A 15,698-nucleotide genomic window follows, 5' to 3' on the forward strand; every position below is an offset into this window, starting at 1 on the left:
CTGGGCAGATCTGGTCACTCAGTGCCATTCCACTTAACTGCAGCCTTAATCATGATTTATAGCAGCTTCCTCATAACATTTGAGCCTGCATATAATCTATGGGCAATGTTCCCCTGTGTTTTCGCGAAAGTTGTCTGATTCTGTGTTCTAGTATACACCTAGAAGGTGCATTTCTAGTTTGACATCTCATTCTTCAGCCCTCTGTATAGCTTTCAGTTCTTATTAGTGACCCATGTTGCCAAGTCAGATTTTACTGGTTTCATCAGTGCAGCGAGAGATTTATCAGTCATTATTTTTGATAAGGTGATACTGTGTGTTAAATGGTAGCAAAAATTCCTGATGGTGTGTATATCATAATATAATTACACTTAAACGTGTCACTAAATACATAACATTCCGAGAAAATTCATGTTAAGATAATTCTGATATTCTTACTAATCCACAAACATCTGGATACAGATGTATATTCAGTACTAGTCATTGGTTTTGACCATTGACTAAGGAAACATATGTCGTGAACAACATGGCCATTATAATGTAGTAACAATGGTAATTTTTTTTCACATGGCAATGCAACAGGTCAGATTGTCACAACAAGGTTTTTTGCTACCACATTTGTTGGCTTCGCAACTCACAACCAAATGGTAAAAATATGCACCAAAAGGTGACATCACAACAGCTACTAAAAGTATGTTGCTGGTCAAAGCCAAAACTATAATTGAATATTCCTCTTTACCCAAACATCTTATTTGGAACTCAAACTAAGCTGTATAGAGTGCTCACATTAGTGAACTTCATGATGTTATTGAGAGCCTGGTGCAAAATTGAGATGACAAATCCTGAAATATTTTATATATACCACCGTATCCCTATGTGAGTCTTGTGTTTTTCAGTCTTAACACTATAATTTTAGGTCCTCAGGTCACCTAGAAGAAGATAGCACAAGACAGTATGTAAAACTAGGAGGCTTTGCATTCCTTTCATACACACTGCAGTGATTATCATGGGCATTTGTGTATAGTTGTAACACTACCCATAAACTATTATTAAAATATTCCTTTCATTTATCCATGGTCTCCTTTTTCTTTGCATGCACTTCATATGTAATAATGTCTGTCTTCCAACAAAAAATATCTATTGACGATTCACTACTCATTAAAAATGTTAAAATTAATTCTGCAGCAAATTATCAATACATTCGTGATATATAATTATAGACAGCCTGTTAATTCATACTTTGTGTACATAACACAGTTCTCCTTCTACCATCCCCATCAGAAAAAATTATTTTCTCCTATTGTTTGGAGGAATTTCAAAATTGTAAAGCAAAATCAAATTTTTGAGGTCAAGAACAGATCAAGCAAATTTATTTATTTATTTATTTTTTTTTTTTGCACAAAAGTGTTTTGCCACTGTTCATATACGGTGGATGCTCTTCACTAAAATTATTGAAACCCTGGCACCTCTTTGTGTCAGATGTGTCAAAATTATATTTGTGCAGTAGTTATGTAATTTCATTTATCAGACATTGTTCTGTGTAGATAGTGAAGAGAAATTGAGTGATAATAAAAGTTGATTTGTCGTCGCTGGTTCAGAGCTGAAGTTCTGTGCTTTTTTATATTGTCCAGTTATAAACATAAACTAATATAAATGTTCTTTTTTGTGTTTTTCAATACGTGTAATATATTTAAAGAATCTAATCTAAATGTCCTTTTTTGTGTTTTTCAACAGGTGTAATATATTTAAAGAATCTTGTCACACAGAATTGGGCAGACCGAGAAGTAGAACCTGGACAGCCATTACCATTTAGCATACATGAACAGGATAGAGCCATGATCAGGGATGCCATAGTTGATGCTGTGGTTCATGCACCAGACATCATAAGGTTTGCACTTAAATAAGTTTTGAGTTAACTAATGCAGTACTGAACTGCTTCTGCTTTTCGTTTACTGGAAGATTGGCCACAATCTTTTGTTTTTTAGTGTGAATTGGAAATTAGTCAGATGTAGCTACCATCTTGACTCAATTCATCTGTGAAAATGGAACAAATAGTAGTGTAAACATTGAAGTAGAAAGGAAGAAGAATCATCCCTCTGTCCCTCCCACCCTCCTTGGCTGCCCTCTCCCTTCTCCCACTCCCACCACCTCTTGTGAACCGCTCATGTTGTTAATGTGGCAGGCACCGATCAGTATATAATCTTCCTGTCAGTAAGCCAAATTTGGTGACACTTCAGGCTCTGGACGTAAGTAAAGTTGAGAATACTGTTAGGGTATGTATGCACCAAAGACTGATTGGACATTTTGAAATGACATTGCAGTGCCTTTGTTATTAACAAATATGGTGCAAAGTTCCTTCAGACATGCATGCATGTCTGAAGCAACAGGCACTGCTGCGACTACAGCCATCATGAAATATGTTTAACATATTCGCAGTTGTGAATATGGGCAACCATCAGCTGTAGAAATGGAATGACAACAATCAAAATTTGCGCTGGACGGGGACTCAGACCCAGATTTTGTTCTTCATTTGGCTACCTGAGCACGTCTCAAGTCCAGGCCCAAACTTCCATAAGGCACCAACCATTGTCTCTATATCCTGTACTTGTACATCCGTTATGTACAGTTCCGTACAGGAGAGACATTTTACTTGATAGTCGCTCGCCTGGGGTGGCAGTGCATGCGTGCCCAAAGAAACAGGCACATGGTTAACGACATGTGGAAGTATGGGTCTGGCCATGAGTCATGGTCATATAGCCGAATGGTAAGGAAACTGCTAGCGATAAGTGGGAAATCTGGATTCGAGTGCTGGTCCAGCACAAATTTTGATTGTCGTCATTCCATTTATACAGCTGATGGTTGCCCATATTCCCAACTGTGAATATGTTTAATGTATTTTGAGTATATTTTGTTCAGCTATTATTGGACACAGCAGTATGTGCTTCTTGAACTCTTACACAGGTACCATTGGGTTTGGCAAGTTGCATTTCCCCCATCTCCTCCCCCCACCCCCGCCCCAAACATTTCCATGCTTGAAATTGATTGAGTGCCCTGGTATGAATATCCCATTTGAAGAGTGCCTCTTTTTTTTTTTTTTTTTTTTCATTGAATTACCGTTTAGTACAGTGTCAGTTCATTTGTCCTTTTCCCATCAGGATTTAGCACAGTGTCATACAAATTTTGGTTTGTTTTTTGAGTAAAAAGGGAATTCAGCAGTTTGTGAATTACAGTTAACACCTGGCATTATGTAATTTGGAAATTCTGAAACATGTCCATGTGAGAAACATACAACTATTCAAAGTAATGCTATTTACCTGAACTTTAGCCATTGAAAGGTACATTATATCATCAAAAGTATCCAGACACGTGGCTGAAAATGACTTAAAAGTTCATGGCACTTCATCAGTAATGCTGGAATTCAGTTATGGTGTTGGCCCACTCTTAGCCTTGATGACAGCTTTCACTCTCGTAGGCATACATTCTATCAGGTGCCAGAATCTTTGTTGGCGAATGGCAGTCCATTCTTCACAGAGTGCTGCACTGAGGAGAGGTATCGATGTTGGTCGGTGAGGTCTGGCACAAAGTTGGCATTCCAAAACATCCCAAGGTTTTCTACAGGATTCAGGTGAGGACTCTGTGCAGACCAGTCCATTACAGGGATGTTATTGTTGTGTAACCACTCCACCACAGGCCGTGCTTTATGAACAGGTGCGTGATCGTGTTGAAAGATGGAATCACCATCCCCGAATTGCTCTTCAACAGTGAAAAACATGACCACACAATAACACCACTGCCTCCAAATTTTACTGTTGGCACTCCACATGCTTGCAGATGACGTTCACTGGGCATTCGCCATACCCACACCCTGCCATCGGGTCACCACATTGTGTACTGTGATTCGTCATGTTTTTCCACTGTTCAATTGTCCAATGTTCATGCTCCTTACACCAACAAGGCATTGTTTGGTATTTACTGGCACGATGTGTGGCTTATGACCAGCTGCTTGACCATGAAATCAGTTTTCTCACCTCCCGCCTAACTGTTATAGTACTTGCAGTGGATCCTGATGCGGTTTGGAATTCCTGTCTCATGGTCTGGATAGATGTCTGCCTATTAGTCATTATGACCCTCTTCAACTGTCGGCAGTCTCTGTCTGTCAAAAGTCGAGGTCGGCCTTCGCGCTCTTTTGCTGTACGTGTCTCTTCACATTTCCACTTCGCTATCACATCAGAAACTGTGGACCTTGGGATGTTTCGGAGTGTGGAAATCTCGCATACGGACATATGACACAAGTGACATCCAATCACCTGACCAGGTTTGAAGTCCGTGAGTTCCACCACATTCTGCTCTCACAGTGTCTTAATGACTACTGAGGTCGCTGATACTGAGTACTTGGCAGCAGAATGCATCAATATGAAAAACATAATTAAAGCTTGTGGCCATTAAGGCCTTTGTCAGCAATACACACACACACACACACACACACACACACACACACACACACACACACACACACACGTGCAACTTGCACATATGTCTGCAGTCTCAGATAAGTGAAACCACACTGTGAGCAGCAGCACCAGTGCATGATGGGAGTGGGGTAAGGAGGAGGCTGGGGTGGGGAGGGGGAGGGATAGTATGGTGGGGGTGGCAGACAGTGAAGTGCTGCAGTTTAGATGGAGGGCAGGAGAGGTGGGGGGGGGGGGGAGGAAGTAGCAGAAAGGGAAGTTTCTCTTCTTTCCGTTACTTCCTCCCCCCTCCCCTTCCCACTGTCTCTCCTGCCCTCCATCTAAACTGCAGCACTTAACTGTCTGCCACCCCCACCATACTATCCCTCCCTGCCCCGGCCTCCTCCTCACCCCCACCCAGTCACCACTCCCATCATGCACTGGTGCTGCTGCTCGCAGTGTGATTTCAGTTATCTGAGACTGCAGACATGTGTGCAAGTTGTGTTTGCATGTGCGTGTGTGTGTTTGTTTTGCTGATAGAAGCCTTAATGGCCGAAAGCTATAATTGTGTGAATCTTTTTGCTGTGCCTATCACGACTCAGCATCTCCGCTATATGGTGAGTAGCAACTTTCCTTCTCTAATATTGTTACATTCCATCTTGGATTTTCAATTGTTTAATAATATGAGAAACATATATTTTTGGGGGTGGCTAGATACTTTCGATCACATAGTGTAGGTATCTTATATAGTACTCTGATACACAATCGCAATCATTGGACTATTTAAAAAAAAGTTAAGCATTTCAAAAACAGTCAAAATTATCGGCATCATGTACTGTGACACACCAGAACTACATTCATTGTCACATTTGCACAGTTTGCAACAGATAACATATGACAATGTTTTTTTAGAACTTGAGAGGAAATAAAACTTTCGGTTAGATTTTTTTATAATTTTTATGCTACTGTCTGGCTGATTAATGATAATTTTTTTCTCATCCTCAAAACATATTTGTGTTTTGTAAATAAGTAGTGCTGAATTATCTGCTGACTTGCACTCGAAACAAGACCCTCACCTTTTTAGGGGAATTGAGAGCTACGCAAGTACAAATTGTAACCCAAAAGGAAAAAAATGTGACTCTTTAACTTTAAACCTGACAGTAAGCTTCAGAGTACTGCACACTCCATTGCAGAGTGTAAGTTTCCAAACATATGGTTTATATTAAATTAATAATAGTCCTTCTCACACAGTTTCATTAACTACCAGATTTTTATAAAATGTATTGGCTAGTGCATGTTAGTCTATGAGAAAGAAGCAAGTACTCTGTGTTCTGAATATTAGCTACCTAAATATGTTTTGCCATGAACATTTCCATATTGCTTCTCATTTTGAATTCTTGCTATTTTTCAGAGTACAGTTAGCTGTTTGTGTGAGTAATATTGTAAAACACGACTTTCCTGGAAGGTGGACACAAATAGTTGACAAAATCAGTATATATCTTCAAAATCCTGATGCATCTGGTTGGTCTGGAGCCCTTCTCTGCTTGTATCAGTTGGTGAAAATTTTTGAGTAAGTTTTTTCCTTGAGTAAGTGATAAGAAAATATACTGTTCTAACAATTGTTGCATGTTAATGCTAATAAACATGGCCTTTTACATTCCACAGGTATAAGAAACGTGAAGAAAGAGGCCCTTTAAATGAAGCAATGAATTTGTTATTCCCAATGATATACCAGTTGTGTGTAAGATTACTTCCTGATCAGTCAGAACAGTCTGTATTACTGCAAAAACAGATTCTTAAGATATATTTTGCATTGACTCAGGTTTGTACACAGACTAACTTACATAGAAGTGTATAAGTATATATCAGTGAGAATTCTGATGAGTGGTGGTACATATTCTATGTACTTCTTAAAATACACTGAAATTTTTTGTTTCAGTATTCTCTTCCATTGGAACTAATTTCTCGGGAAGTGTTCTCACAGTGGATGGAAATTTGTCGAGCTGTTGTCGATAGACCTGTACCAGAACAAACAAATGCTGTGGATGAAGATGATAGAGTTGACTTACCGTGGTGGAAGGCGAAGAAATGGGCGCTGCATATACTGCACAGGATGTTTGAGAGGTGAGACATCATAAATGCAGTAAAGTTCTTGCTCATATTGGCTAGTTATCAGTTACGTTATTCTATGTTCCAGCATTCATTTTCTGTTCTTAAGTTGTGTACGTGTGTGAAAGTGGTCAAATATCGGGGACTGATCTCCTCACAAAAATTTATGTTGAAGGGTGAATTGACAGTTCTAATGTATAAATCGTATTTGCTAGATGACTATATAAAAATTAATACATGGAAAAATATACCTAAAAACAAAGATGATGTGACTTACCAAATGAAGGTGCTGGCAGGTCAACAGACACACAAACGAACACAAACATACACACAAAATTCAAGCTTTCGCAACAAACTGTTGCCTCATCAGGAAAGAGGGAAGGAGAGGGAAAGACAAAAGGATGTGGGTTTTAAGGGAGAGGGTAAGGAGTCATTCCAGTCCCGGGAGCGGAAAGACTTACCTTAGGGGGGGGGGAAAGGACGGGTATACACTCGCGCGCGCGCACACACACATATACAGACACAAGCAGACATCACGTATTCGTCTGCATGCAAGACTGTCATGATCGTCCACTTAACAACAGGTATAAGGTTGTGCCTGCTAGAAGTTTAAATTAAGATGGAATGACCTTTTCTTATCTGATATAAATAGTCTGTAAATACACTTGGGAAATAACATTTTCACTTGAATCGATTTATTACATTGACCTTCATTACTAATGAGCCACTTACTTTTTATTCAGATTCATAGCTACCAGAACTGTTTGTATAATTACAGAAAGGGTAGATTGCTACTCACCTTAAAAAGGAGACATTGACCAGGAGACAGGCACAACAAAAAGACTGTTACACAGTAACCTTTCGACCAAAGCCCTCATCGGAAAAGAAAACATACACATTCACACAAGCAAGCACACTTCACATACAATTGCCATCTCTGGTTGCTTAGGCTTGACAAACTGAAATACGTCAAACGGCAGCAACTATTCTGGAGCAGGAAATGGGGAGAGAGATCAGGGTACGGATGGGGGAAGATGAAACAGTGCTGCCTGCAGAGTGTACTGGAACTACAGATGCAGACAAGAAAAAAAAAATTTCAGTTACAGATGTTTTATATAATTTTTAGGCTACTGTCTGGCTGAGTAATGTAGGATTTTTTTCCTCGTCAAAACATATTTATATTTTGTAAATAAGTAATGTTAAATTGTCTGCTACCTCCGACTACCTGGTGCAGTGTTGAGAGGCTGTAGGGGAGACAAGGAAGGGGGAAAAAAATGGAGTGGAAAGGAGAGCAGCAGACAAAAGGAAAAGATCAGTGGGTATATTGGCAGAGAGGAGTGTGCACTGAGGGTTTGGGGACACGAGTTCAGAACTTATGTGTGTCGACTTTGTTGCAAAGAAACCAATTTTGTGAAATTTTAAAAGTTCCTAGCCAGGAGCGAATTATTTACCTGTGTTCTTTGGTAGTTTAGTTTTTGAATTTCTGTGTGTTATTCTAATTTACTAGACACAGTTCTTGCATTTTTGTCAGTGTGTAGTGTAGTTTTCCATCACCTTTAGTACGAATGGGGACTGTAATTATTGTGTGCAGATTCGAGCTGAGTTGATGACATTTTGCTCTCTGCTCCAGGCTGTTTTGGTTTCGGTTACACAGTTTGAGGCTGCAGTGGGTGGGTAAACTGTTATGGACCAGCTGTGGGGATCCAGTGAACATCCAATTTGACCCACGAGTCCGCTGATCGGTTCGTACCAGTGTCTAGCCCAGTAACTGCTCACATTAAGGTTGACCCATCACCTGTGGTCGAGTGGGAGGTTGCCTTGGGGTGTGGGTGGGGGGTGAATTTAAGGCCCCTACAGTTCGTCTGACAATCAGGTTCCAGGTGCTGCCTGTGGCTGACAAAGTCCTTCAGCCAGATGCAGTCATTTGTCCTGTTTCAGAGGAAACCTCTCAGCCTGCAAGATGGGGACAGTCACAGAGGGTGGTAATTGATAGTTCAGAGCTCCAGTGTTAATGCGAATTATGGGGCCCCTTGGAAGACGGCTGCCAAGAAGGGGAAGAGGGCCTCTGTGCCTACTGGATGGAGTCAGACTGCAGGTGGTGGCTCAAGTTAGAACCGATGATGTGTGTCACTTTGTAGATTGGAAGAAATTCTCTTTACTTTCGAGTGGCTGTCTGAATTGCTAAAGGCTGCCAGTCATGTGTGTGAGATGAAAGCAAAGCTCACCACGTGCAGTATAGTGGTCAGGACCTTTGGTACAGAGTCGAGTGAGAATGTGAATCAGAGGCTCAGGCGGTTCTGTGATCGTGTAGGCTGCAGGTTTCTAGATTTGCACCACAGGGTGGCGGGGTTTTGGGTTTCGCTAAATAGGTCAGGAATACATTAAATGCAGGAGGTGGCTACATGGGTAGCAGGAGCTGTGTGCTGTGGACTGGGCAGTTTTTAGGTTAGAGGATCCCAGGGAAATAAAAAAAGGGTTTCAGTCTCAAAGGGTGCAGGTTGAACACTGGAACCATCGGTATAACAGAGGTAATTGTTGTAGCTTTGTTAGGAAAGCACCGGAGCTGCTAATAGAAGGCACTGGTGCTTGAATCATTTAGGCACTAGCTGGCTAAAGCTGGAGAAAAGTTCAGCCAAAATTTTTGTGAAGGATCTAACGGTGTTCAGAAAAAAGGTTAGGTTAAATACAGTTGATGGTGGTGCATTTGTTGCTGCCAGTAGTAGTTTCTCTTGTAGCAGGGTGTACATTCTTCTGGGACAGCGAGGATATCTAGGAAAAAACTGAAATTTTTTCGACTGGGGAAAACGCTGGAACTTCTTTTTTTTAGAATTCTGGGAGTTTTTCATTGAAAACATAAATGAGAGAAAAACACCCATATAAACTTAATTAGCAAAGAATATGTGACATTTAGAACAAAAAAGACAGTGTGAGAACAAATGTGTGCCGACACCAACAAGTGTCAGAGGTTTTAGGACGAAGAGTGTGCAATGCTTCATAACAACAAACTGTTCACGATGAGCATGGCGTCACAACTGTTAAAATTATATAGGTTTGTTGGAGAAGTTGCCAGCATGCTCATGTCCATGCACACAGCTGAAGTCGTGTGGAAGAGCAGTGTGTTACCCTGTTTCTAGCTACTTGAAGTGTGACTGTTGGAGAAGTATAAGCAGTAGCTGCAAGCAGCCAGATTCGTGCATTCGCAGAGCAGTCAAAGCTGTAATTGGAAGTAGCCTCCATGTGACTCGCATTTACGTTTCGTTATTGTGTCAAATGAATTTGTTATTAGTTTCAGTTGTCTGATTTTATTTTATTTCCACATTGTTTGCAATAAAGCATTAGTCACTTTGTAGAACAATGAAGTTATTCTTGTCAGTTTGCTAAAGAAATTTGGTTTTATTAATCTTTTCTTCACAGGCAGTGATTTTATTTGAAATAATGTTCCATTCTACACTGTTGGCTATAGTTTCAGCTGTTCACTGAATTCATTGTGACATAATAAAGAACCAAACATGAGATAATACAGTAATGCTACTGCAAGAAAATTGGCTTCTTTAAAACCACGCTGAAAAGCTTTAGCAGAATTTTACGTATCTTCCTTATGTGAAAGACAATGTTTCTCGACCGCAAGACATGTTTCAATATTTGTCTGGTACCTCCTTGCCTTGGCATTGTTTCTTAATTTGTCTTGTTTACATCTTAAATTTACAGAAAGCCATTCTTCAGTAAATTATAGACTGTCAGCACACTGTATTTTATCATTGTAACTTCCAACAAGGTGTTATATTTACTCATGGAGTACAGTATGAACTCCCAATTTCCCAATTATAAAATTTCATGGTTTTACGGGCAATCTTGTTAATTTTTATACAGTTTGGAAAAATCATGAAAAGCTTGTTGTTCTTAGTTCTGGTCTGGCCTATACAAACGACTGTGACCCCCCATACTGCACAGCATACTGTGCAAGGGGACAGTCGTCACTGCAGATACTGTCCCCAGGTGGCTGGGCTGTATTGGAGGGATTTTTTGGTGTGGAAGGGATGGCAACTGTTAAAACACAGGTGTGGTTGGTGGGTTTACTGTGGTCAGAGGTGTAGATGGAGCCTTCAGAGAGTAGGTGGTAAGCATCCAGGAAGGTTTCTGCTAGGCTGAGGAGGACCACGTGTAGTGGATTGGAGAGAAGGTGTGGTTGTAAAGGAATGGGGATATGGTGTTCTAGCCCTGAGTCCAGATGATGAACATATTAATGAACTTGAATCGGATAAGGGGTTAGGGGCCCATGAAAAGGTTGCCATAGGAGGTCGCCATGTGGAAGCCCATGGCTGTGCTGCGGATTTATTTGGATACCTTTCTCACAAATGAGTAATTGTGTGCTAGGATACAGGTAGTCAGATGTGTGAGGAATGAGACAGTGGTTTAGGAGTCTGAAAGACATTGTGAGAGGTAGTGTTCAAAAGGGACAAGACATGAGCATGAGGGATGATAGTGTGTAGGGAAGTAGCATCAACAGTGATGAGTAGGGATCCAGGACGTAAAGGGATGGGACGGTGTAGTATCGGTGAAGGAAGTGGTATCTTTGATGTGGGAGGCTAGATTTAAGGCAATAGGTTAGAGGTGTTGGTCAGTGAGGGCCAAAATTCTTTCAGTGGGGCATCCAGGATTGTTCAGTTATTGGATTTCAGGTAGCATTTAGAAGGTGGTTGTGTGGGGTTTGGTAGGGTTGAAAGGGGGGGGGGGGGGGGGCTAGATTCAGGGTAGAGGTTCTGGGAAGGGCCTAAGGCTTTAAGCAAGGATTGGATCAGTCTGGAAGAGTTCATAGGTGGAGTAGCCAGACAAGTGTGCGCAGCTCGTGATCTTGCGGTAGCTTTCTCGCTTCCCGCACAAGAGGTCGTGGGTTCGATTTCTGGCAGGGTCAGGGATTTTCCCTGCCTCTAGATTAGAGTGCTGCAATGCTCAATGTTTAATACAAAAGTAACATTACCAAGAACGAGTACGTGACACAGCTGAATTCATTAAGCTCTTGGAAAGTAAAATGCTATTTCATCATATTCGCGGATAGGAGACGTAGCAATTTTATGTCTGGAAGTGATCAGTCTTTTCACAAACGGAAGTCAAGGCTTGATTTTTAATCCTTTGTACCTCCTCTTAAAAAATACATATCTGTTAGTACACATCAATTACGCTAGTTAATTACAATTCTATCACGTATGATAATGAAACAGTGCTTTTAACTGCAGTAATTACTCACCTGACAGTCAGTGTCATTCACTCTGCAAATTTGTTGCAGTTTGTGAAACCAAAGAAAACTAACTGGATTGTCGGTTCTTTTTCGCCTTCTAATTCATCTGTGGCCTCTTTAAATGTTCTCAGAAAATGCGCAATTTTTGCTGCAACCTCATTATGATATCTTGCATTCTGGGTAAGGATGGTGAGTTAAATTTGGAAGTAAGGAATTCCTGGTTATGTGGATGGAGGGAAGACCACAGTTGGAGGGTAGTATGAACTGAGAGAGATGTCATCCTTACAACACATTCTCTGCTCCAGAAATCATCCCGACCTCAACATACCATAACCAACTGTCCGCACACCATCCGCCCAATAGTTTCCGCCACCCTCATTGCGTACTGCTCTCTGTCGATGCACCCACCAATCTTTCCCCTTCTCTGCTCCTCTCCCTTCCACTCCCTTTTTTTCCCTTCTCTCCATCCCCCACTGCCTCCCTACAATGCACCAGGCAGCCTTGTCTGCCATTTCTGGCTCCAGCATGCTCCACCAGACAGCACAATTTTCTTCCCCCCTCCCTTGCCCACATCTTCTGTCCCTCCCCTGCTCCCCTGTGGATTGTTGCTCCCATTCGACATGTCTGTCTGTCTGTCTGTGTGTGTGTGTGTGTGTGTGTGTGTGTGTGTGTGTGTGTGTGTGTGTGTGTAATACACTAGCTATTACTAAACTGAAATGTTAGCAAACATGGATTGTTCCACCAGAAACAGTGAGATCCACTAAATTACAGGCCCATATTATTAATGTTGATATGCAGTAGGATTTTTGATCATATATTGTATTTGAACTTAATGCATTACCTCAAAGAGAATGGTCTATTGACACAGTCAACATGGATTTAGAGAACATCATTCTTGTAAAACACAACTACTTCTTTACTCACAAGAAGTGTTGAGTGCTATTGACAAGGGATTTCAGATTGATTCTGTATTTCTAGACTTCCAGAAGTCTTTTGATACTGTACCACTCAAGTGACTTGTGAAATTGGCTGCTTATGGAATATGGTCTCTAGTTCTGTGACTGAATTCTTGATTTCCTGTCAGTGTGGGTCTTATGTTGTTTAGAGATGATGCTGTAGTTTATCGACAAATAAAGTCATCAGAAGATCGAAACAAATTGCGAAGTGATTTATAAAAGATATTTATATGGTGCAAAAATTGACAATTGATTATAAATAACAAATAGTGTGAGGTCAATCACATTAGTGCTAAAAGGAATCTGTTAAACATCAGTTACACAGTTACATGATAAATCAGTCAAATCTAAAGGACAAAAATTCAACATATAACTAGGAATTACAATTACAAACAAAGAAAATGTAACAGACCTACTAAAGAGGCTGCCTACACTACACTTGTCCATCCTCTTTTAGAATACTTCAGCGTGGCGTGGGATTCTTATTAGATAGGACTGACTGAGTACATCGAGAAAGTGCAAAGAAGGGCAGCACATTTTGTATTATCGCGAAACAGGGGAAAGAGTGTCACTGAAATGATACAGTATTTGTGGTGGGCATCATTAAAACAGACATCTTTCATTTCGGCAGAATCTTTTCATGAAATTTCGATCACCAACTTTCACCTCCGAAGGTGAAAATAATTTTATTGATGCTGACCTACATAGGGAGAAATGATATTCATAATAAAATAAGGGAAATCAGAGCTCACACGGAAAGATAAAGGTTTTTGTGCTCTCTGTGTGCTGTACAAGGTTGGAATAATGAGTGGTATTATGGAGTAGGTTTGATGAATTCTCTGCCAGGCACTTAAATGTGATTTGGAGGATAACTTCATTTCAGCCACTGAAATTTCTTTCCATACTCTTTCTCCTACCTGAGCTTCTGCTTTCAATGTTTGCAGTGTCATAAATGAAATTGGTTAGACCTGATCCCTATCTATAATCTAATCTAATCCCTACTGATATTTGATGCAGTCTTAGTTCAAAACATTTGCCACCTAAAACCGCCATGTGAAAAGTGTCTGCATTATATCATCTTACACACAGCAGACAAATGTACATGTTTCTTTGTTCTAAGATGGTAGTTCCAACAACCGAGTCCAACGTTACATTACACTGCTTGTATCTGATGGAGACATTCAACTGCCCCCAGTTGATGTGGTCCCAGAATATCAAGCACATCGAGATGTTGTAGCATTCATGCACTTTTTATTTTGCGTACATGTTGTTTTGCAGATTACCTTTCCAAATTTGGGTTTTGTCAAGTGATTGGCAATACTAGTAACTGAAAAACACACACACACACACACACACACTTTCAATCTGTGTCTGATAAAATAGCTCATTTGGATACAGTTTGCTAAAAACTAGCATTTATTAGGTAATTTCACAGTTTTGCATTTTGAGGTAGAATTTGCATCTGTACTTGCTTTTGTTGCAAAATGTGAATTTGAGAGACCCTAATAACACGATTTGAATCCAAATATAGCCTTAGTTCTTTTGTATCACCCATAGTTTTCAAGCAATATGCTTTTTTATTATATAGTATAGAAATCGTATGCTATACAGTAATCGGGGAAATTAAAGAAATGCTTTGTTACAACATAAGCATGGTTTGTATTTACAGTAAGCTAGTTAAAACAATAATAGAGGTTTCACTTGTCAGCTGGAATTGGTTTGTATTTTCTTTCTCTTTTTTCCTTGAAGTTTCTTGTGTAGCTTTTCTACAATGAGTTGCTTGCTGAATTTCTCACTGAAGTGACCAACAGTAGTCCCTCATCATGTTGGTGTACCAGCGGCCTTAGTAGCGTTTTTCCATCCTTTTAATGACCTGGTGAAAATGCTCTCCTCGCTCCTCACTAACATCTCTCATATTGTCCAGGAAGTAATCAAGATGACTGTTCAAAAAGTGAACTTTCAGGATCATTAAACATTCTGAAGTTTTAAACTACTTTAACATCGTAGCTATAATAGAAACACATTCGTGGTCTTTTTCGTGTGCTAAGAACTTTATTATGACTTGCTTGAATGATATCCATGCTTATTTCTTGTTTAAGGTCATTGTGGATTCAAAGTTAACATCAAACATCAATTTTCTAATGTCAGGTCCGACAAAGATGCGTTCTTTTAGTTTAGCTTCTGAAATGTGTGCAAACTTTTGCCAGAGATACTTAAAACATGGTCCATCTTTAGGCAAAGCGTTTACAAACTATTTCATTAGGCCTAACTAGATGTAGAGGTGGTGGGAGTATGTTCTTTGGTTTTTGCGTAGAATGTTCTTCTCACTAGGTTTTAAAGACTCCCTCACAGGCCAGTTCTTTCTGCATCAGTGGTCACCCCTAGTCCTACTGTCCCATTCACACAAGAGACATGGAAATTTGGTATAGCCACCTTGCTGACCTAGGAGCATGCATGTTACTTTTAGATCGCCACATATCATCCAACCATGAGCTGAATAGCCTTTTTTATTTAGCACTATTTCTAGGTTTTCAAAGCTTTCTTTCATATGTACAGAATGTCCAACAGGTATAGATGCATACATGTTACCAATGTGTAATAAAACAGCCTTTAAACTAGTTTTGGATGAATCAATAAAGTGCCTGCAGTCTTCCTTTTTGTATTAAATACCAAACTCATCAGACCGGATGTCTGAGCAGTACACTAAATCACCTTCTTGTTGAAAAAGCTTGGAAAATTGCCCCTCTTCTCTTTGTATACATATATATGCAGGTTCCAACTGCCAATAAGTTCTTTTCTTTTAATCTAGAGCCAAACAATTCAGCTTTTTCTTTCATTAAGCTCAGATGCCTAACCAAATCATTAAGCTCAGTATTAGTAAACAATTTGGGCTCTAGACTTCCTATATTACAATGGAATTCATCATCATCGGGTTCATCTAAATCTGATTGT

General features: G+C 40.1%; 1 protein-coding gene across 1 annotated transcript in view; it reads left to right on the forward strand.

Annotated features, from left to right (window-relative positions):
• The window catches only part of LOC126188959 (importin-7), a gene marked incomplete in the record, with an annotated part of 145,515 nt that overhangs the window by 41,018 nt on the left and 88,799 nt on the right, over positions 1-15,698 (forward strand). Inside the window, 4 exon segments of the mRNA XM_049930718.1 lie at positions 1,732-1,885; positions 5,857-6,015; positions 6,111-6,267; positions 6,385-6,569. Coding sequence (XP_049786675.1) covers positions 1,732-1,885; positions 5,857-6,015; positions 6,111-6,267; positions 6,385-6,569 — 655 coding nt within the window.

This window comes from Schistocerca cancellata, chromosome 5 (genome assembly GCF_023864275.1).
Source record: "Schistocerca cancellata isolate TAMUIC-IGC-003103 chromosome 5, iqSchCanc2.1, whole genome shotgun sequence".
Classification (NCBI taxonomy): Eukaryota; Metazoa; Arthropoda; class Insecta; order Orthoptera; family Acrididae; genus Schistocerca; species Schistocerca cancellata.